Source organism: Eucalyptus grandis, chromosome 10, assembly GCF_016545825.1.
Source record: "Eucalyptus grandis isolate ANBG69807.140 chromosome 10, ASM1654582v1, whole genome shotgun sequence".
Lineage (NCBI taxonomy): Eukaryota > Viridiplantae > Streptophyta > Magnoliopsida > Myrtales > Myrtaceae > Eucalyptus > Eucalyptus grandis.
This window is the reverse complement of record NC_052621.1, coordinates 31,774,397-31,797,927: the sequence shown is the minus strand read 5'-3', so window position 1 is coordinate 31,797,927 and position 23,531 is coordinate 31,774,397. Positions and strand designations below refer to the sequence as shown.

The 23,531-nt window shown below is 40.2% G+C and overlaps 2 protein-coding genes across 3 annotated transcripts; both read right to left on the bottom strand.

The window, feature by feature from the left end:
- Positions 1 to 12,075: 12,075 nt before the first annotated feature.
- Positions 12,076 to 15,445, bottom strand: LOC104422827 (protein STRICTOSIDINE SYNTHASE-LIKE 5). Its single transcript, XM_010035268.3, has 4 exons — positions 14,862 to 15,445; positions 13,093 to 13,403; positions 12,851 to 12,983; positions 12,076 to 12,557 (listed from the first exon to the last, which is right to left on the bottom strand). Exons 1-4 carry the CDS (start codon positions 15,300 to 15,302, stop codon positions 12,303 to 12,305), a joined length of 1,140 nt encoding a protein of 379 aa, XP_010033570.3. The 5' UTR covers positions 15,303 to 15,445; the 3' UTR covers positions 12,076 to 12,302.
- A 2,156-nt stretch (positions 15,446 to 17,601) lies between these two features.
- LOC104422826 (protein DETOXIFICATION 45, chloroplastic) lies at positions 17,602 to 23,531 on the bottom strand. Of its 2 annotated transcripts, none has more exons than XM_018864575.2 (15): positions 23,381 to 23,531; positions 22,462 to 23,172; positions 21,809 to 21,942; positions 21,270 to 21,413; positions 21,038 to 21,186; positions 20,755 to 20,890; positions 20,553 to 20,649; positions 20,371 to 20,471; positions 19,946 to 20,109; positions 19,134 to 19,205; positions 18,912 to 19,028; positions 18,723 to 18,818; positions 18,496 to 18,617; positions 18,174 to 18,231; positions 17,602 to 17,846 (listed from the first exon to the last, which is right to left on the bottom strand). In XM_018864575.2, the coding sequence occupies exons 2-15, from the start codon at positions 22,743 to 22,745 to the stop codon at positions 17,835 to 17,837; spliced, it is 1,686 nt and encodes a 561-aa protein (XP_018720120.1). In that variant the 5' UTR covers positions 22,746 to 23,172; positions 23,381 to 23,531; the 3' UTR covers positions 17,602 to 17,834. The 2 variants fall into 2 exon arrangements, with proteins under 2 accessions (XP_018720120.1, XP_039159800.1); XM_039303866.1 differs by having other exon boundaries at positions 22,462 to 22,747; positions 23,381 to 23,498.

Here is a 23,531-nt window from a genome sequence, read left to right as displayed (position 1 = left end):
ATATTTTTGTATTTTTGTATTTTTTTTCCTTTTTTTCTTTTCTTTTGCCTTTTTCTTTTGCCTTTCCTAGGCCAGCCACTAGCCATAGCCAGCCGGCTGGCCTCGCCTGCCATAGGCGAGGCCCAGCCAAGCGAGGAGGAACTTCGGCGAGGGGAGCCCTCGCCTAGGTGCAACCTGGCAAGGGTCGATTGGGTGAGGGCCGGCCTTGCCAGATCTGGCGAGGGGAGCCCTCGCCGAGGCTCGCCCTTGCCCAGGCAAGCGTCGGCCTCGCCCAAACCAGATCTGGCGAGGCTGGCCCTTGCCCCTGGCCGAGCTCGGGTGGACTTGGAGCTATTGGCTGAAGATGCAAGCCAGGTCCTCGCCGTAGAGGACAGAGATGAAGACGACGAACGACAGCAGGGCGAAGAGGTAAGGCGAGAGGCGCGTCTTCCTCAGTGGAGAAGACGAAGATGATGGCGGCAGCGGCGGCGCCGACGCTAGAGGAGAGAGAGGTGATTTCATCGAGTGGGTGGTGTTGGCCGGCAAAGGGCGAGGGCAAGCCTGGCGAGGCCAGCCCGCCCGGCGAGGGCAAGCCCCGCGAGGCCAGCCCTCGCCCGAGCTAGGGTGGCCTTGCTTGGTGTCACCGTCGCCCGGGCTCGGTGAGGGTCGGCCTCACCTGGCGACCCTTGTTGGGCCACTCCCGGGCGAGGGCCCCTCGCCGAGCTCCTCCTCACCCGGCCAGCCCGCCGTGTGGTGGGCGAGGCCACCCGACCGGCTGTGGCCGGTGGCCGACCATCGCCCGGGGGCCGGTGGCTGGCCTTTGGAAAAGGAAAAAAAAAGCCAAAAAGAAAAGAAAGAAAAGAAAAGGGAAAAGCAGAAAAAAATAATAAATAATAAAAAAAAATATTATTAAAATTGTCCACGCGCAAGGCCGGCTATCCTATGTGGCACTGCTGGTATTCACGTCAGCATTTTCCAGCCAAAATTGGCTGAACAGACTGAATTAGCAAGAAGTGAAAATGTTTAGGACTGAATTAGCAAAATTAAAAGGTTTATGATTGAATTAGCAAAAGTGCAATAGATTTAGGACTTTTTAGACAATTTTCTCCTCTCACCCGATGGCAACTTTCTTATAATGTGCAGAAATTCCTAGGGTTAGAGTTTTACTTGTATAAATGTGTCTTTGTACGGAGATAGCTAGTATAATCACCTAGAGGGGGGTGAATAGGTGCACAAATAAATTTTCGAGATACGGAAGCGATTTTAGGCAATCGATAGAAAGGAAAATACGATCAAAGTAAAGTAAAGGTTAGGGAAGAGAGAAATGAACACAAGATTTATAGTGTTTCGGCTTATTCCAAGCCTACGTCCATTCTTCCGCACTGACAGCCCACCGGCTGGATTTCACTATGAACAAAAGAGAAGTTACAGCACGGCTTTTCCTTGATTCCACAGTGTAGATGTTCTACCACACTTCCTCAAGGTTTCTCACGAATATAGACTCTCTTTTGTTTACACGATTATGCTCAACAAATGAATTGACTAGAAACAAGGAGCTTCAGACTTTGGAATTCTTCTATCGTGCACTCTTTCGAACAACTAGAACTTCTTCCTTATATACTCCTTTATGCTATCATACCCGTTGGCACTTACCAAAGGAATTCCTCCAATCTACCCATTGGACGGAATCAATTAGGAAGATCATTCGAGTTATTAAAGGAACATGTCGATAGCCCATCAATCCTGTTCACCCATACAATCAGGATCTTGGTTTCCATAAGTAGAACCTTCCAAGTATACTTCGTCAATCATCGGATCCTTAATATTCGAATCAATTATGATCAAATAAAGAATTCCGTTATGTCATATCCAGACAAGAGATCTTCTCCAGTCGATAAGGCCACATCCTTAATGAAACATCAAGTTCTGGATAGCCTTTCTTCAACGGATTAGAGACTGTCAATGAGGATAGACTTTGAGTCTTGAGTCCTGGCTGTCCGGAGGTCTTCGAACTTTAAATAGCGAGTCTGCAATCCTTTAGACTAGATCGATGGAAACGTTTTGTCAACTTCAAAACACTTCAAGAGGAATTTCTCCAACAATCTCCCCATTTTTGATGGTGACAAAACTTTCCTGCAGATTTGGAAAATTTTGACCTGCAAAATATTTCTCAAACACATATGCATATCTTATAGATAAAATGGCTAAATGAATAACACTAGAATCTGCAATCACATAAAATAGGTTAGTCCAGTATGCAATAAAGCCATCCATAAGACATCAATAGTAGTTAATAATAAGCAGTCAAATCCAAATCCCATATTTAGTCCACATCCGGACACAAGTCAAGTCAAAACAAACCACAAACAAAACAAGCAAAAAGTTCAAATTTAAGTTCAAAGTTTTTCAAGTCTCGCAACTCTCCCCTTTTTGTCAGCAAAAAAATATTGATATGAAAATGAAGTTAGGAATTCTTGGGAATACGAACAAGCTGAAAATCTCCCATCGACTGAACGATGCCTTCCAGCCTTTTAAAGTTTTCCTTCAGCTGAGCAACATCTTCTCCCTTAGCATTAGCCTGAATCTGAAGAGAAAGGGCTTGGATTTGATCATTTAATGAATCCGAAGAGACTTGTCCTGCATTCTGCAAGTTCTGAACTTCACATCCCAATGCATAAATCTGACCTTGCATTTCCAAGAGAATTTCCATCACTCTGCGAAAGTCTGCTGAATTTTCGGTCTGCGTACTGGCATTAGCACAATCTGATGGAATAAATGCAGACGATGGTAGATTAGCATAATCACGCAGATTTGGCGAAGAAACCTCATGACCTTCCTCAGGAAACTGAGAGGCAAAAACCTCCTCTCGATCTGGCTGGGATCGACCGACTCCCTCACTGGTTGCGGATTTGAGGTCAATCCTAGTTTCTCTTGGTCTCCCCGTGTCCATGCCTTCAGGTGGAGAGTGCTCCTCATGTTCTCCTTCTTCTTGATCTCTTTTCTCTTCTTCTTCTTTTTCAACTCTCTCTTGCTCAACATCTCTTTCTTCTTCTTCTTCTTCTCTTTCCTCTGTTTCTTTTTCCTCTGCCTCTTTCTCTGCTCTTTCTTCTGTCTGCTGTTCTGACTCTTTCTCTAGAACAGATTGAATGAGATTCTTCAAAGCAGAGATAGTGATGTTATCCTCATCATCTTCATCCTCAACGAGGAGAGCTCTTCTTCTCTTGGATGGAGCATCCATGGGTCCCTTCCCCTTCCTTTTTCCTACGAAGAGAATTGATGAGATTTGACTGGAGTCTTCTCCTTAAATTTCTCCAATGCCTTGCTTAGTTCCTTCAGACGCATCTTGGTCACTATTTTCAGTCCTACCACCATATGATCGCACGATCGAGCACAAAGAATTTGCAGAGGCTGAATGTTTAGATGTCTGAATAATTTTGTTACAAGACCTGGATAAGGAAGTTGTCATCTGTCCTTCATCACAGCTCTATACATATGGAACATAATAGTGTGAGGAAGTGAAAACATTTTCCCAGTGATGATGGCATACATTAGCTTTGCCTCTGAACTTGAGACATTAGTCTTGGAAGTTGATTTCGGTCTGAGGCAATTAATTACAATTTTTTGCAGCAAGATGTTAAATGCACTCATCCTTGAATAGGAAATCTTTCCCTCTCGTTCTCTTGTCTTTAACAAGTTCCCGAGTAGTACGAGCAATAGAAACTTTGATCCGTTGATACCTTCCTCTCTCAACTCCTAACACATCTACCAGATATCCATATCCACAACAAAGTCTTGATCTTTGACATCAAGGAGAATCTATTCGAATCCAAGAAACTAAGATTTAAATAGAAATATGTAGATAGTTGAGGATAGGCTTCTGTGGAGTCAGAGCAGAATTTCTCAAGTTGAAGATGACCAAACTTTTCCCTTAAATTCACATTTACAGCATCCAGAAAGTCAAAATCCACACTCATAGGGTTTATCACCCCACGCTTCAGCAATTTTGAGTATAGATCCATATGTTCCTTCGATCTAAACAACTCTCCCCCTTTTCCTCGATTTTCCGCCGCAATTCCCATTCTTAGCTGAAATTCGCTGTATATTTTGTCATCATCATTTCCATCCACCGGATTAACTCCCTAATCACGAGGGTCACTTGGGATATTCGCAAGGGATTCTTCTGCCACACCCTTACGAGCAATTCCCAAACTTTCCATTTTTCGCAAAAAGATATATTCATTTCCATATCCTTTGTCCTTAAGAAAATCATCCACATAGTTCAACGGAGTACCAGTCCCTTTTAAAGCACGATACAACTTATAAATAAAAGAGGGCCTTTGAACTCTTACAAGGTCTGCATCTTCAATGATTTCTTCATTTTGATGATGATCAACATCTTGAGGACTAGATGGAGGAGAATGACGCCGCCGAGAATGTTGTGGGCTCTCTTTGCTGATTTGGAGACACTTCTTCTTCGATGAGATCGAAGTGCGTAGGCCCCTCACTCATTCACCGTGGTCCCCCGCTTGCGATCCTCGAAGACTTTCTTGAAGACGACATTTTTCTTAGTCTTTGAAAGATTCCTTGCTTGACTTTCCCAAGAAAGATGACAACTTTTTCGAAGATTAAACAAGAGAAGAAAACAGGCATAGAAGATTGGTGCTTTTTAGGGTTTTGGAGTTAAGCGAGGAGAAACCGATTATATATAAGACAAACGTAAGGAGGGGATACCAACCGTCGTAATGGTAAGTGAAAAGATGCATTTTAAAAAAATAACTGCCTTTTTCGAAAAATAGTCACATCAAAATAACTTCTTTTTCTAAATGAAACGATGCAATAATTTCGTCAATTAAAGATAGCGATTGAGATAACAATAATCAACACGGTTGATCAACGTACCTTTTCAAAATGAGATTAGAGAGAGAATAACTTACAAATAAAGTCTTGCAAATCAAAGTCTTATAGTCTCGAGTCCGAGAGTCTCTAGACTTTAACTTCTTCAAACTTCAAAATGTTGAGTCTTGAACGGATAATTTCAAATTGATTTTTCTCCAAAAGCTTTGTAAATATACCCGCCGCTTGGTTCTTTGAGTCAACAAACCGAATCGAAATTTCTCCATTTTGAACATGATCTCTAATGAAGTGATGTCGAATCTCTATATGCTTTGCTCTTGAGTGAAGAATTGGATTTTTGGTGAGATTGATTGCGTTGGTGTTGTCACATTTAATCTTCGTGCATGAATCTTCAATTCAAGTCTCTTAGCTTTGTTTTATCCACAAAATTTGTGAACAGAACTTCCAAGAGCTACATATTCTCGCTCGCCGTAGAGAGAGCTCTTGTACTTTGCTTTCTTGAAAACCAAGACACCGCCCGCTCCAAGTAGTTGGGATGTACCGAGGTGCTCTTTCTATCAACTCGCATCTGGCTAAGTCCGCGTCCGAGTATCCAAGAAGAGTAAAGTCTCCCTTTTAGGATACCGAGACCGAAGCTTGAAGTTGATGCAATGTATTTGATAATACGCTTTGCAGCATTTAAATGTGATTCTTTAGGGTCTGCTTGAAATCTGGCACAAATGCAAACACTAAACAAAATATCAGGTCTAGAAGCAGTAAGATAAAGAAGCGAACCGATGATACTCCTGTATAACTTTTGGTCAACTTTCTTTCATCCTTCATCTTTATCTATCTTCACGGAGCTTGACATTGGTATATCAGCCTTTTTGCAATTGTCCAAGCCAAACTTCTTCACAATATCATTAGCATATTTTTCTTGATAAATAAAAGTTCATTCCTTCAATTGTTTTACTTGAAGTCCAAGAAAGAAGGTTAACTCACCCATCACGCTTATTTCAAATTCATCCTGCATAGTCTTAGAAAATTTCTTGCACATACTTTCATTAGAGGATCCAAAAATAATATCATCGACATATATTTGAACAAGTAGAAAACTCTTGCTTTCTCTTTTAATGAAAAGAGTAGTGTCTACTTTACCTTTAACAAATCCATTTTCAATTAAAAACTTACTCGATCATGTCGTACCAAGCTCGAGGAGCTTGTTTCAAGCCGTATAAAGCCTTTTGAGTCTCGAATGCCGAGTCCGGGTTTCTTTGGGTCTTCAAACCTAGGTGGTTGTTCCAGATAGACTTCCTCTTGGATGAATCCATTTAGGAAGACACTTTTGACATTCATTTGGAATAACCTGAAATTCTTATAACAAGCAAAAGCAAGTAATAATCGAATTGCTTCTAACCTTGCTACTGGTGCGTAAGTCTCGTCATAGTCTATCCCTTCTTCTTGTGTATATCCCTTGGCTATGAGTCTTGCCTTGTTTCTTATGACCTTTCATTTCTCGTTCATCTTGTTCCTGAAAACCCATTTAGCTCCAATAACATACTTACCTTTCAGTTTATGAGTTAATTCCCAGACATCATTAATACTGAATTGCCTGAGCTCTTCTTGCATAGCTTCAATCCAGCTTTCATCAGATAAAGCTTCTTCTATGCTTTTGGGTTCTATTTCAGAAATAAGAGCCACAACACTAGACTCTTCGTGCCTTTTGGATATTGTGCGAATTCCTTCATTGATGTCGCCAATAATAAGATCTTTGGGATGACTAGACTTATGTTTCCGATTCTTGCTGGTTAATTTGTCGATTGATGGTCACTTTCTTCACTTGAATCTTCAACGGTCACTTGTTGCTTTGGTCCTTCAAAGTCTCGAGCTATTTTAGACTTTGTAAAGTCTGGAGCAGGTTCAGATTCTTCAAGATGAGTATGAATGGATTCATTTTGCATAGAATCTTGGAATTTAACATTCATTAATTCTTCCACTGTTTGAGTCTTCTTGTTGTAGACTCTGTACGCTTTGCTTGTGGTTGAATATCCAAGGAAGATGCCTTCATCTGATTTTTCTTCAAACTTTCCAACTCGATCATTTGCATTTTTCAATATAAAACATTTGCATCCAAATATATGAAAATATGAAACAATAGGCTTCTTTTATTTGAATAGTTCATAGGGTTTTTTTTTTTCCAGAATAGGCCTTAGAAAGACTTTATTTATAATATAACATCTTTGTAAAACCGCTTCACCCGAAACGTGAAGAGATGTTACTTTCAATTAAAAGAGTTCTAGCCATTTCTTGAAGAGATCTATTCTTTCTTTCCACAACTCCATTTTGCTCTGGAGTATATGGAGAGGAGAATACATGCTGAAAACCAGATTTATCACAGAATTTTGTAAAATCATGATTTTCAAACTCACATCCATGATCTGTTCTTATACTCGATATAACATACCATTTTTTCATTTTGAACCTTTTTAGCAAACTTTTCAAAGTGAGAGAAGGTTTCAGACTTACTTGCCAAGAAATATACCGAAGTGAATCGTGAGTAATCATCCACAATTACCAGGCAAAAGTATTTCTTACCTCCAATGCTTTGCGTTCGGTTGGTCCAAAAAGATCCATATGCAAAAGCCGCAGTACATACGCTTAGTGGAAACTTGATTTATTGGTTTAAAGGAATTTCTTACCTGTTTTCCCAATATACATGGTGTACATAGATCGACTTTTGATATGATAAATTGGGTAGTCCACGAACAAGCTTCTTTGCTGAGATTTTGGCTATTTGCTTCATATTGACGTGCCCAAGCTTTCTGTGCCATAAGTTTGCTTCGTCTTGGATTGAGATTAGACATTGTGATTCATCTGGTTTCACATCCAAGAGGTAGATATTTCCATGTCTTCGACCCATGAATGACTGAGTAGAATCTTTACTAATTCTAGAACATATTCCCTCTTGAAAGTTGAATTTGAAACCAGTATCACATAGCTGACTAGTACTGAGCAAATTGTAATTGAGCCCTTCCACTAAGGAAACATTGTTGATTTTGAGATTTCCAATCTTTACGCCCAAATCCCACAATTTTTCCTTTGTTGTTTCCTCCAAAAGAAACTTTTCCACCATTTACTCGAACAAGCTTTATGAAGTAATTTGAGTCTCCTGTCATGCGTCTTGAGCATCCACTATCAAAATACCATTTTACCTTTTTCTTGATAGTGACCTGCATTTAAAAAAGAAACTCAAGCCTTCTTTGGTACCCATATTTTCTTGGGTCCATTGGTGTTAGTATGATATGCGGTTTTTGCTCATACCTTTTTAACAGGTCTCCAAATCATAGGACATTCTTTTTCAAAATGATCTATACTATTGCACTTTGAGCATCCGAGAGCATTGCAACCTACTGGTTTTACAAAGATTCTTTTTAAAATGATTTTTGTAAGCATCTCTTGTGGGTCTTTGTTTGATTCTTTCTTTCACCTTAGGAAAATCAATTAAAGGAATGGTTTCATCAGTCATTCCCAAACCAGATTTATTAAAATAAGGTCTTTGAACAGAAATAATTTTTCTAGTTTCTCAGATCCTATAGAAAATCTTTTGGAAATATTTGAGATATCTCTTTTCAAGAATGCATTTTCTTTTAACAAATTGTCTTCACTTTCTTTAAGAGAAGAAACGTTCTTGTCTAAATTTTTCACTTTTTCTTTCAAAATATTTTCCTGTTGTTTTAGAGCAGAATTTTCTTTCTTGAGTTCGGAAATTTTTTTAAGAGAAGTCTTAAGATGAAACACAATTCATCAATATACTTTGAAACCTTAATAGGGATTTTGGAGTTACTTACTTCAAATTCGCTTTCGAGTCTCGAATCTGTCTCGGAATTTGAATCTGAATCCGATTGTGCCATCGAGACATATATTGGCATAATCTTCATCACTTTCTTCACACTCCTGTATCACTCCGAGTTTCAGCTTTAAGAGCTTTTCGGTACTTTTCAGTCTTTCCTTTCTTCTTCCTCGAAGAGGACAGTTTGATACGATGTGTCCATTTTCTTACATTCAAAGCGAGACTATATCTTTGTTTGATTCATCATCCTCAACGAGACTTAGTCATTTGCTTTTGAAAGCTTTGTTTATTTGGATTGAATCTTCTTCCTTTTCTGTTCAGCTTTCCGAATCTTCTTATCATGAGAGCAAGTTCCTCATCATCCATATCGTCTTCAGAATCTGTAACATCATAATCATCATTAGATTTTAATGCAATGGATTTCTTACCTTTAGGGTCTTCATCTTCATTGATTCGTTCCACTTCATAAGACTGAAGAGTCACAACCAACTCATCAACAGATAGAGGCATGATACTTTGGGTCTCTCTGATTGAGGTCTTTATGTGATTCCAATCCTTGGAGAGTCCACGCAGTAGCTTGTTTACTTTCATGGGATCAGAAATTGGTTGACCTTGATTTTCAAGACCGTTCACAATATCTGTAAAACGACTAAACATATCAATTATAGATTCTCCTGGTTTCATTTTGAAGGCTTCATATTGGCCGAGGAGAATGTTGATTCTAGTCTCTTTCACTCGATCGGTTCCTTCATAAGTAATATGTAATCTATCCCAGACTTCTTTAGCTGTAACACAAGAAGATATTCTGTTATATTTGGTAGGGGATAAAACACAATATAAGGAATAAATTGCTTTTGCATCAAGAGCTTGTCTCTTGATTTTCTCTTCCTGAGTCATTTCGCTAGACTCAACAACATCTTTTCCTCTTTCGAGACAAGATGCAGCTTTAGGAATGATTCCTTTTCTACAACATCCCATTACGAGGGATCCTTTGATCTTGGGAATGTTTTCATCTTGTTCTTCCATATGTTGTAATCCTTTCCATCAAAGTAAGGTGGTCTGGTATTGCTTTGCCCTTCTACCAGCCCCGAGCCAACATACTAGCCATGGATCTTTAACTCAAGTAAAACACTTCAACAAAAGTGAGTACACAAAGCTCGATACCAATTGAGATAGCTAGTATAATCACCTAGAGGGGGTGAATAGGTGCACAAATAAATTTTCGAGATACGGAAGCGATTTTAGGCAATCGATAGAAAGGAAAATACGATCAAAGTAAAGTAAAGGTTAGGGAAGAGAAAATGAACACAAGATTTATAGTGTTTCGGCTTATTCCAAGCCTACGTCCACTCTTCCGCACCGACAGCCCCACCGGCTGGATTTCACTATGAACAAAAGAGAAGTTACAAAGACGGCTTTTCCTTGATTCCACAAAGGTAGATGTTCTACCACACTTCCTCAAGGTTTCTCACGAATATAGACTCTCTTTTGTTTACACGATTATGCTCAACAAATGAATTGACTAGAAACAAGGAGCTTCAGACTTTGGAATTCTTCTATCGTGCACTCTTTCGAACAACTAGAACGTCTTCCTTATATACTCCTTCATGCCATCATACCCGTTGGCACTTATCAAAGGAATTCCTCCAATCTACCCATTGGACGGAATCAATTAGGAAGATCATTCGAGCTATTAAAGGAACATGTCGATAGCCCATCAATCATGTTCGCCCATACAATCAGGATCTCGGTTTCCATAAGTAGAACCTTCCAAGTATACTTTGCCAATCATCAGATCATTAATATTCGAATCAATTGTGATCAAATAAAGAATTCCGTTATGTCATATCCAGCCAAGAGATCTTCTCCAGTCGATAATGCCACATCCTTAATGAAACATCCAGTTCTGGATAGCATTTTTTCAACGGATTAGAGACTGTCAATGAGGATAGACTTTGAGTCTTGAGTCTGGCTGTTCGTAGGTTTTCAGACTTTAAATAACAGAGTCTGCAATCCTTCAGACTAGACTGATGGAAACGTTTTGTCAACTTCAAAACACTTCAAGAGGAATTTCTCCAACATGTACTGATGGATCCTTTTCAACGGCTAGAAAATTGAGAGATTTCCCTTAATGCATTCTATGCTTTTTAATTTTCGCGAATATGTTTGCGAGTTTGTTCGTGTCTGTTCGTTTCCTTTGTATTTGTTAGTATTGAAGCCTAGAGGATTGTGGGAACACGATGCCTGGTAACGATAGCAATGACAACAATCATTTCATTGACAAATGATTAGGGGAACCAGTCTTTGCGGGCGATAGTTCATTGTCTCTATGCATCTCAAGAGAATGCGATTGCAAATTGAAAGGCAATTGACCTTTCATGAACTTTATTAAATCTAATTCGCATTATGAGGTATCTAAATATTCAATCGAAATCGTACATTATTCTGCTCATGATGTTTTTAAAAAGTCAGATGTATTAGGGTGGCTGATATCGCATCGAAAGTCATAACATTTTCTTATTTGGGGTTGTTATCGCTCTCTCGCCCAATTGCAATTTTTTTATAATGTGAAGAAATTGCTAGGGTTAGAGTTTTACTCATATAAATATGTCTTTTTACTTTCATTTGATGGAATTTTGTTCCTTTTCAGCGTCTAGAAAATTGAGAGATTTTTCTTAGTGCACTCTATACCTTTTTAGGTTTCGCGAATATGTTTGCGAGTTTTCTCGTGGCTATCCGTTTCCTTTGCATTAGTTAGTATCGAAGCCCGGAGAATTGTGGGAATGCGATGCCTGGTAATGACGGCAATGACAACAACTGTCTCGTTGACAAAAGATCAGGGGCCCAGTCTTTGCGGGCGATAATTTGTCGTCTCGAAGTATCTCAAGAGAACGAGATTGCGAGCTGAACTTGGTGTCTAAAGGCCGGAGAGAAACCTGGATGGGGACAACCAAGTGGTGCTGTGGAAAATTTAGCCCAAGGCCGCCGACGGTCCAAAATACTCGAGAGGCTGCAAGATTGACTCGCTAGAGGCTAGGCGAGGCTTGACCTCGCCGGATCTAGCAAGGTCGAGGGCCAGCTTGAGCGGCCTTGAGTAGGTTGGCGAGGGTAAAGCCTCGCAGCCTAGCGCGAGGCTGCCCTTTGCAGCCATTGGCGAGGGCTCGAGCCTTACCTTTGGTCGGTGGCTGAGGTCCGGCAACCTGCTGGAGGAAGAAGGAGAAGGAAAAAGAAAAAAAGAAAATACAAATTTCAAAAATATTAAAATATTATTACAAATTGTTTGCGTTAGTGCCGATCGTGCCACGTCGCCGCCCGACGCCTAGGTCATCAAAATTCGGCTAAAGCTAGCTGGAAAGGACTAAATTGGCACAAAGTAAAAAAAAAAAAATTGAATTAAATTAGAATTAAAAAAATATTTAGAACTTAATTGGCACAAACATAAAATGTTTTAAGACTTTTTTACAACTTTTCCGTGTATGTTGGTACATTTATGAGTTTTCTCTCAGTACCAATTATCCAACGAGTTTTGTTTGCATGACACCAGAGAGAAGAAAGCAAAACCTAAGCCGAATCAAGCACGGCTTAATCAAAACATAATCACGGCCCGGTTGCTTAAATCCCATTTCACAACAAGAAGCCTCTAGTCTAACTTGAGGCGAAGGATGTAAGGGTAGTAGAGGGAGCCACAGTACAAGTAGTCACCAATCTTGTTCCCGCTCGATATGAATGACAGCTGAGGATCGTAGTAATGCGCAACCGGTTTCCCCTCCAGGTCGACTTGAAAAACCCCGCTGTTCTTGTCCATCACCGGTCGTCTGTCGAATCTCTCCAAGATCGCAGCTCCTTTTCTTATGAATGGATACTTCAACAACAGTTTGTTGAACATCGAGCTCCCCTGCAATTTTTTTTCCGTTATGTTACGTGAATGAAGATACAGTGCATAATGCATATTCTGGCTGTGGAATTCGGCCAGCAAGTAATCCGTCGCGAGTGAATCGCAGAAACCTCAACAAAGTTCATGGGGTTGATACGCGATATGAGTACAGCAGCGTCCAGCATGGTATTTGACTCGTCGACGATTATAAGAGATTCAATGCCTTGATAAAAAGAAGCTCCTCAAATGAAGCATGCATGTTAAAGCACTGATAATTGCAAGGAACACGTGAAGTCGACTATGATCTTACTCACCGAGTACAGAGCAATCCAGTAATGGCCTTCTCCATCGTATCTGATGTTGTCCGGATAACCTGGCAAACGGTCGATGAATGTGTCGATATGTCCCTTTCGCTCACCGGTGATATAGTACCTCTTACACCATCTCCTGGAAAACCCATAAGAAAAGAAAACAAAGAAGACTCGCTTGATCTTATCTATGAAGTTTGTGAGGATTTTGGCTAAAGAAGTCTTTCTGAACATCACATCGAACTCACATGACAGTTTCGCAGAAGATCACGAAACTTTGGTCGGGCGAGAGCGCGACGCCATTGGGGAAGTAGAGATCCCGAGCCAGCACTCGAGTCTCTTTGGTCGTCGGGTCGTAGCTCAAGAACCTCCCGTGCGGCTGGCCCTCCAGGACGTCCCAAATGGCCTCTTTCAAGGTGTACTTGTATGAGGCGTCGGTGAAGTATATCGTCCCGTCACGGGCCACGTCCGCACCGTCCGTTAGGTTGAACTTCAGGCCTTCCGCCTCATCCGTCAATAGCTCCACGGTTCCGTCGCGTTTGCTCACCTTCAGCAGCCCCTGTGGGATATGACAGTTTCAATACTATGCATATTATTCGAGAGTCCTAATTCTATATATAGTCACCTTTTTGGACAAAATGCGTCCCAACGACAATTCACTAATTTCTAGCCAAAAAATATTCATTAGTTTCGATTTCTTACTGATTTCTAAGAATTTTTACTCTTCGGTCATGAATGAAATGAGTTCCAGGACAATTCCGACAAAATTTGCTTGACTTGATGCATGCATGGGCTGTTGTCAGAACATAATTAGCTATTCCCATCGCATTATAGATTTTCGTAATGTGAAAACGCGACATATATATTTATATGTTCGCGAAAAATAAAATGATAGTCACGATGACCAATCATGACAGCGAAAGAATCAAGCGGGTAATTAATACATTACCCTACGTCAAAGCATAGGAAGTCTAATAATTAAGGGCATGGTAATAATAACACGCATCCTTAAATCTGCTCACTTCTCCCGCAAAAACTCATTTAATTTATAACGATCATAATTTAGGAACTTAAACGTGCTTAGAATTACTTCTATTTCTGCAAAATTTATGGATAGTGAATTCGATTATATAATTCTGATTATAGGCCTGAGGGTTGGATAATTGTCCTAAAAGTCATAGACCTATTGTACAATAACCAATTCAATCATTAGTCTTTTAATTATGCTAATTTAGTTTTAAACTTACTGTATGACTACCAATTTAGTTGTAAACATTTCAATTGTGCTAATTTAATTTTTGTCAAAAGTTTAAGATTCAATTGACAAATTATTAAAAGTTTGAGGACTAAATTGATACAATTTAAAGATTTTGAACAGAATTGGTAAATTGTTAAAAGTGTTAGACCTAAATCTGTCAAATTAAAATATTTATGATTGAATTGGCATAAGTATGATGGGTTTAAGACTTTTTTTTGGGTAATTTTTGCATATGTAATTGATCAATACAAATAGGTCATTGTATTAAAAAGTTGAATTAATAGTAGAAATATTCATTAAAATTGATCTGAAAAGTAATATATTAAGTAATGTTGTTTAGAGTCTTTTATTAGATATTACAACTAAACATTCGGTTATGAAATATTTATAATTTTGTCATATATAATTTTTGTCCATTGATTTTATATTGATATTACTTAAAAGAAAAGGTCAAAGACGATGGACCCGGACACAAGTAAGCTCAAGCTTACTCCATGTAATGACAAGATATCATCTTGCAATGATTGTCCTTTGATAATACCAATATATATTTAAATGTATAAAAATTAATTTTCATCTAATAGCTTAATTTTTCTCAACAATTATCAGTAGTCTTGCAAAATCATGTCTAATATCAGAGCAAGAGATTCTAGAATTAAATCATTCCAATCAATATTTGTCCCTCCTATGCCATACTTTCAATAGGAATAATGTAACAGTTTAATGATCTCACAAACATAGATGGTAAGTACCGACGACCTTATAGGAGTCGCACACAATAAGTTCGCTGTCCCGCCCAAGGGTGAGGCCGAGTGGCCTCCCGCCGGTGTTGACCCAGTCCTCCACCGCAAAGTCCTTGCCTGAGCCGCTCACCTCCACCTGCTTTACCCACCCGTCCGCACACCCCACGTAGATGACCCCCGACTCAGGGTCGTATACCACGTCCTCGGGGCCCACCACTCGCCCGGCCCCGACCATCTCCGTGCCACGCAGCATGCGGCTGTTCTCCCTCGGGGCGGCGACTGTCCCGGACAGCCCATGGGGGGGCAGCGGAGCCGGATCAAAGGGCTCTAGTCGGTACAGGATCGTGATCGCTAGAACCGGAGCCAAAACTGATAGGATGGTGACTGTGAGCGAGGGCTTCAGCGAGGTTTTGGTGGGTGGCGGCGGCGGCGGGGGGCCGGCTCTTGACTCAGACATGTGTGCGACGGGTGATGAAGAGAGGTTCGTGGTGGATGTTCTCGCGAGTATAAAGCTCGGCGAGAGAATCGGGAAATGGCTCGTCGTCTTTCTTGACTTCAGTTCAGAGGGGTGGTGAAGTATCTGATGACGCAAAAGTGGCCACAAATCTTGGAATATAGCTACTTTGTTGTTGCATGTTTGCTTGGACTTTCGCCTTAGAATACTAGGCCGCCGCACATCCGACGACGTGGGCGGCGATGCTTGGGCGATGACACCGTTCCCGTCAACGTCGGACATGTCTTGATCCTCGAGAATCCTCAGGACGACGCATATGAGGTGGCTAAGTTTTTTTATTAAGCACTGTTTATCTAATCCGAATTACTTAAAATTATGCATAATCTCTTATTTACTTTTTTTTTCTTTACAATTATTAGATCCTAGAACGCGTAAAATTTTTTAACATATGGATAATCACAACCCATTTTGGTTTTACAAATATTAGATCTGAGAGTTTTTAGCCTATATTTCAAAATGGATCATGGACTTTCTCCTCTTGTATAGAGTCCAAATTCCAAACTCCAAACCAAATCACGTGCTTAGCTTACAAAGTTGGACTCCGAATTGGATTAATCCCATTCGCTTCAATACCTTGATACCTGCTCTGACGGCTGTCGGCTTCAAGACCTTGTCATGCCCAAATGGCCGGCGGATTATATTTAATTGAGCGATTGATTGATTAGTGAAGGACAGCTCACTAACCATATCGATCAGTGCTTATCGATTGGGACATTTTTGGGGAAAATAAAATATCTTTTTATTGGACTATTGTCTTCACTAATATCCTCAAATAATTCAAGATATTTTGGACCTTGGACAAGGGATGTTGAGACAAATTTATTTGACCGGAGCAATTTATATCTTTTGTAATTCCAATGTGTGATTGCTGTCTAACAAAATCGTCGGCCAATCTTGTAGGAGTCGAGTCGCACACAATGAGCTCGCCACCATGTCCAAGGGCGACGCCGGCTGGCCATCCACCGGCATTAACCCAGTCCCTCCGCCAACCGGGTCACCTCCGGAGTCACTCACCTCAACTTGCTTTACCCACCCGACTTCCCACCCAAAATAAATGGTTTGCGACGCTGGGTCATGTGTGGCATTTTCAGGACCGAACATGGGCAATGCCCTGACCGTCATCGCGCCAATCATCATGTGATGGTTCATTCTCGGAGCAGCGACCGATCCTGTCATTGGAGCCGGATCAAAGGACTCGTGTTGGTATAGAACCATGGCTGCTAAAAAGGGAGCCAAGATTTGGTTGATGGTGAATCGGGTCTTGACTCGGACATGGATGCGACGAGGAGGTTTCAGTGACTCGGTGTCGGACAAAGTCGATGTTTCGGACTTAAAAAGAGGTAACAAGAAAGATGTTGTAGCTTATGACTGCAATGTTTCGTCTGACTTTTGTTCTCATTCTCAGGTGTCGCAATTGTCTCTCGCAAGAGCCGTGCCTGCTCCATGATCCAATTTTGATACTCTCTTGGTTTTTGACTCATCAGCAAAGCTGTGCACTGGTCTCATCATACTCTACATCAAAGGTTACCATTATTTGCGCTAGATGGAAGCTCTAGTAAAATACAGATAATACACTTGCAATAGATGATTTCTACGTAATGATTTTTCATTCTCAGAATTCTCCGGAATCATATGTGCGACCGCATATCAATCGAGATTTGCACAAATGCTAATCCTGGGTTTTCCTCTATTAGCTGAAAATACAAATGAGCAAAGAAAAAGGAGAGACTGTCATTCCAAAATAGATGCATGCGTCACGATCTCAAGATTCCCGTCACCAAAAGACCAACCATACTTGATCAACGAAGATCATTCAAAATCTCCTAAGGTTTCCGGAACATTTTTAGATATGGGCAAGACGATAATTGTGCTGAATTCTAGAGCTTTCATGGCTTAAATGCCGGTAGTTGATAGACGTGAAGATAATATCTTGTCCATTAAATCTAGAGTCAATCATCGGATGTAATGAGAAGACTTCTTGTATAAATAAAGGAGCTCTCCCCTCATTTATATCCATCCAAATATTCAGCAATACAAACTTCTCGAGACTATCTCTCTATGATCACTGGAAAAGGCCTAAGCTTACGCGATCTAAGGAAGCCTAAGTCACTGCACAATCTTAATCCTATACGATCAGCCCATGACACATGCGTGGAATCTTTCTATCCACAACAATTCTAACGCAGATTCACACAATGTATAGCATCTAATTAGCACAGACCTTAAAAGCGACAATAGTCAATGATGATAGTAAATCGGGGAGAGAATTGAGATATGAATATTGAGGCTGATGTTACTACACGTGTTTCAAATGCTGCAAAAGGAATGGCGAACTCATCCGGTACGATGAGTTGAGTACAAGAACTATATACAAATTATACATGAGCTACGCATAGTGTGAACGGCAATGCAACTCCATTGGAACCAAAAAGAAACTAGGGGAACGAAAACGAAGCTCCCCTCCTGATTCTTATCTCAAATGGCAACCTGCACAAGTATGCGACTCGAGAGGTTAAGCTCATAATTGACGGAACATGTAATATGCTAGTATCAACCGTATTTAAAGATAGCGTATGCTCAATAGTAGTTTTGATAATGGAAAAGAAATTGCTCAAAATAGATAAACTGCTTAGGTGGCTATATCTTTAATAGCATTTTCACTGATTAATGCTTTCAGATGTCAAACTTCCTTTGATTCATAAGCTAAAATAGTATCACATGACAGCATATACAAAACATTGATCGTTGAAGAAAAATTACCATAATGGACGATGGAAATAGCATATCACTGAGAATGAAAGTTTTACCACTCACCTGCAACTTATAGGCATCTCCATGCAAAAATTTCCACGGACCTTCCTTCGAGCTTAATCTAATAATGCACAGTTTTGTCAGATCTTATAAGCATTGATTGGTGTGTAGTGACACAACTAGAAACAATGTGGTGCATCAAGAGGAACAAATAGTAGGTGAAACGAGAATAAATGTCTGTTTGATGGGAAGCGGCATGACCTCTTGAATAAAACACAAAAGCCAGGGCAAAAGCAGAGTGGAACAAGGATTAGAGATGCTAAAGAACGCTGATGCTAACAAATAATGGAGAAAGAATAAAGCAAAGGGAGCATACAGTCCGCACCTTGCATATCCGGCTAATGTGCGCAAGCCCATGAAAAGAGTTAATCCAGACCAGACTCCCGAAAGACCAACAATGGATGGAGCATAAAGCAAAAACACAGAAGATAACGCACCCACGGCCATCTGCCCATCATCAGTGTAATTATTAGAAGACATGCTAAATAAATATTATGAGAACAACCAAGTCAAGATCACTGTCATGCAATTTGCTAGGTGAGACTCATTTACCATAGACCAAGCTGCGTATGAGAAGTCTGACACGCCATAATGGAGACCGTCAAAAATATAAGCCAGAGCATTGATCGGTTGGCTGGCACTTACAAACTACATAGATTGAGTTAGAATCAATATAACTGAAAAGAATAGCTAATTTTAAACAAAAATCCCAGAAGAACGAAAATTAGGCAGGAATTGTACCAATAAGCCTGATCCAACAATTTGTAGTACTTGTGCGTCCTTGGTGAACAAAGTTGCCAGAGAATTAAATGACAACCCCAACAACAGAGCTAGGGACACACCGGTAATTAGTCCTGTCTGGAGAAAACGTACTACAAGTCAAGCAACAGGAAGGCCTAAAAAGGAAATGGAATCTAGTACAAGGTAGAAACCACAATCCAATAATCTGTCCAAATATGTTACCTTAAGAGCGAAGAATGCAATTTTCTTTACAGTGCTATAGTCACCTTTTGCATATGAACTTGCAATCATAGCCTAACAAAAGGAACCGGGATTTAGCAGATGATTCAGATATCTTAGTGTGCACACCATTCAGGTAAAAAAGAAGACATCAATATAAAAGTGGAGATTCATTTCAAAGTAAACAACAATGGGCTTGAGTAAAATTGAGAAAGAACTACAAATCCAAAAGGATAAATATATCAAAAGTCCTAAAACATGTAGTGAAAGTGTAATCAAGTCTGGACGCTTTCAAAATGTACAATCAATCTAGTCCTAAAACTTATCCGAAAGGTGCAATCAAGTATTTGTGTTAGTTTACAAGTTTAAGAACTTGTAGTGCACTTATTCCATCCAGTTAATCAATTGGATAACATATGGGGTAGAAGAGTGAGTCTGGTACATTTTTTCCAACTTAGAATTGCTTGAAGGATGAGTTGTTTTTTGGGATAAAGGGAATTCATCATCTCAGGATTTGCAACTAGATTTAAGGTCGAGTTAAAGGTCCTCAAATTTGTTTCCAATCCTTACTATAAAAGGGAACCACTTATCCAAAGACAAATTGAAATGTACATAGTCTGTCTTAGGGAGGTATATTGAACACCCAAGAGGCAATTTTGAATAAAAGGAAAAAATATGGTATCCACACACACTTAAGTTCTAGTAATTGGCATGCATATTTATCAGGAAACAGACTCATTTATGAATGGGAGCAAAAGTGGAAAATTTGGTTAGCATTCCTATATCAGATAAGCACATTGTTGAAGATTGCTTACCTGGCCTGCTGCCGCTTGCGCATCGACAAGGAGAGAAACAGATAACCAGACTTGCAAGCATATCTGATGTGCAGCCATGGCTAATGCTCCCTGACGAGCGGCCATAGATGTGCTCAAGGTTATGGTCATCACAGCAGCCATAGTTCTCCCTAGAAGAAAGCCGCCTGAGAAAAATAACTTATTGGTTAGAAGCTTAGAGTATCTTTCTTTGATGACTCTTATAAATGACAATGTGCTTTTGAGATAGAATGAGCACTTATAGATGTGACAAGGTGATTATGAGGCAACGCATCAAGGAATTCATTTTGATCCACACATCAGATGTCTGTGCAATGATTCAGGAGGTAATGATGTTTCTCTTGTAAGACCTTAAGATGATAGTTATCCCAAGAAAAATATGGAAGTCAATGTGAAGACCCACATACCAGATTTCAGATAGCCACCAAAATGCAAATTGTGTGCATTAGGCAGTGACAAGACAGTCCTCTTGTTGAGATGCCAAATCATCAAAAAGGCAACAATGTATCTGCAGAAAAAGAATCACAGTATGGTCATTTACGTGATACATGAGTAAGAAATCTAGACAGTAATAGATTGAGTTACATACTGAGACAAAACTGTAGAAATGGCAGCACCAGTCACACCGAGGTGGAAATAGTACATCAACAGTGGAAAGAAGAATACAGCAGAAAAGTTGCCCAAACCTGTCGATAAGAGTTCCACATCAGTTAGTGAGATGGAAATTGATAAAAGCATCACAAATGAGATTATTTTTCAATGTAATTTCAGACAGTAAACCAAATCCTTGCCCAGAGACAGAATAGGAGTTTTTGTGTCCTTGAAGCCACGAAATATGCCCTGAACAGCCAAATACATGACGACTGCTGGAGCGCCAAAAGCTCTTAATTTAAGAAAGTGTTCTGCTGGTATGCGCATAGAAGAGCCCTGTTCAGAATGTAAAAGCCTTTGAATGCTGGCACCAGTCAAAGAACAAAGACATTGAACACAATAGAAGTCTCAGGTGCCATGTGGAACCAGAGATCTACTCTGCGTGTCAATATGAAAATGGAAGACCAAGAAAGTTCCACTCACTGATGATATGCCCATCATGTCGAGAAACAATCCTGAGCCGAAGTACAAAGCCAGTGCCTCAAAGACACCAATTGCTAGAGCTAATAATAAGGCAGTAGATACTGAAGGCAGCTCCCTTCTTTCATATGCTCCATTTTGATACTGACCACCTGTGCATTGGGAAATTTGAACTGAGCGTGCGACTGAATTTCCAGCAATATCAATCTCTCTTTTCTGGTGAGTGGGTACTTACATGGAGCAGAATTGTTGCCTGCACTCCTTGCAACGTCTTCAGCCACAAATGATGTTGCAACACTTAGGAGAGGAATATTAAAGACCTTAGACACGATGTTGAAGATTGACATTGAAACGCCCGCAGATGCCAACTCCAGAGGTCCTTTTTGTCAGAACACAAGTGAGATTTTGGCGTTATGCTTATATTCAAAGCTAGTAATATCAGTTTAAAATCTTTGCTAGGAAAATTTATTGATGCAAGTTCAATTCACAAGGAAGAGAAAACTGAGATAAGAAAGGATAATATTGTGAAACTGATTTAACAAAATGTATAAGCAAGAAGCAGCTCTGATGTCTAATCTAGAGCCCAAGTACTGCTAACTCTATAAGTTTTGAAGATGTGTCTATTATGTACAGTGTCCCAACTTCCTGTAACCAATAATGTCTATCCAGCTGGTAAGACTCCTAGGAGGCACATATCTGAAGAGCGGGGGGCAGTAACATGAAAGTGTGTTTAGCTTAACAGACAAAACTATCCAAGTAAGAGCAAGGATGTACCAAGTCTACCGATGTAAGCTGTTTCCATCAATTGCGCTAAGGGCTCAATCGCTTGTCCAGCAATTGCAGGTAAAGAGAGCATTATCAGCTCAGTCTGGAGATTTTGGGAGTCTGTTGAATGTTGTGTCGACTCACTGCAGGAATCGATAACACAGTGAGTGGAAAACCAGGTTGTACGAAAAATTCAGGTGGTAAAGATTCATATGGTGGCGCCTGTTTCTCCAAAAATGACACCCAGAGCAAAACAGGGTCAGGTGCTCACTAAATACAGTGAAGTCTGACATGCCTTTCGTTTACTCATAATGAGTTGACATGCTTTGTGTTTCTGAAATCTACCTTATCGCAACCTAAAATCCGGTCAAATCTACCCAATAATTCCAAATTTTGGCTTTTTTAATGAGATCACCATTTATGGTCAGACAGGGGAGATGACTCTGTCATGCTAAGCTCAAATTGGACACCAGAGCAAGTGGTACTATCATAACCGAGGAGAGTAGTCATCAATACATGTCCAAAAATCATGAAATAGAATTAGCACATTGCAGGAAGTGCTTCGGCACCAAAATGCGGGTGAGGAAATTAATAAAAAGAGGGAACGATTGCAGGTACTGATCAAAAGAAAGAGGTAATAACTTATAGCTACTAAGCCTTACTCATGCAGTGCACTTCCATCGGTTGACGTAGAGATATCTTCATTATAAGGATCTGTATGCAATTCAAAATCCAATGCTTGCTGATCACTGATTGACTGGCAACGCCTAGAAACGCCACCAAAGATCGATACTCTCCTCTTTTTCACCAAGGAATGGCCACCGGTTTGAGTGACTTCCGATCTATTTAAGGGCAACTCGCGGCTCAAATTCACAAATGGCCTTCTTTCCCTTTCCTTACCAGCCACACCCCAGCAAGGCGCATTGGTGAACTGAGCAACTGCCATAACTAGAGGTGCCAAGGAGTTGCGGGTTCAGCAAGTAAGAACCACCAAAGGCAGACTCTGTCTGTGAAGTAGAGAGAGAATTCTAATACAATATAAACTAAACTGGACTCATATCGCGCACTTTAAAATCGACATATCAGAGTGACTTTGCCTGATATAGACAGAAACTTGCCACTCATTAATGTTTTGGTTTGTCCGATTGAAAATGAAGCTTGAGTAATTAGCCAAAATCAACTGTAGTTATTCAGTTTATGGAGCTCAATAATGCAAGAAAGCTCCAGAAGGTAAATGAAAACAGCAGATGGGAACAAGAAAAGAGAGCTCCGCCACTCGATTGAGTAATGTGGATCGACCCTCTCAACAATTTCCTCAATCCAAGCAAGCCCCACCGAAAAATCTTGCTGTTCTTTCCTCGTTTTCTCCGAAACTGTAAAAAGAATCAACAAACAAGGACCGGTGAAGCAACGTTCTTGCACCAAATCACTTTTGACTCTTTCTTTTATTATTTTTTGTTCCTTTTCTTTCTCACTGAAAACGAATTTTAAAGCTTTGCGATCAACAAAATAGCAGAAAACATCAAAGAACAAGTTTTGGGAATGAGAGAGAGAGAGAGAGAGAGAGAGAAATGAGCATACCTCCAGTAATTCTTGAGCTTTCTTTAGCAATGCCTCCTGTGACTCCGAGCTCCCTTTTTTAACTTCTTTCTGTACGATCATAAAGATAACGTGGCGCTCAGAAGAGACTTCCCAACCGAAAACTGTAGGCAACATGGGGATGGGACCCCAT

Bases quoted from the DNA above. Each gene is read 5' to 3' on its own strand.
- LOC104422827 (XM_010035268.3), bottom strand. From the start codon at position 15,302: ATGTCTGAGTCAAGAGCCGGCCCCCCGCCGCCGCCGCCACCCACCAAA. The intron at 12,984-13,092 runs GTGAGTTCGATG...TGGGTTTTCCAG, and splicing joins ATCTTCTGCGAAACTGTCAT to GAGATGGTGTAAGAGGTACT. The intron at 12,558-12,850 runs GTGAGTAAGATC...AAAAAATTGCAG, and splicing joins ACTGGATTGCTCTGTACTCG to GGGAGCTCGATGTTCAACAA.
- LOC104422826 (XM_018864575.2), bottom strand. From the start codon at position 22,745: ATGGCAGTTGCTCAGTTCACCAATGCGCCTTGCTGGGGTGTGGCTGGT. The intron at 18,819-18,911 runs GTACAATTCCTG...CAATCTATGTAG, and splicing joins TTGTTGGATCAGGCTTATTG to TTTGTAAGTGCCAGCCAACC. The intron at 18,618-18,722 runs GTAAATGAGTCT...GATGATGGGCAG, and splicing joins CATACGCAGCTTGGTCTATG to ATGGCCGTGGGTGCGTTATC.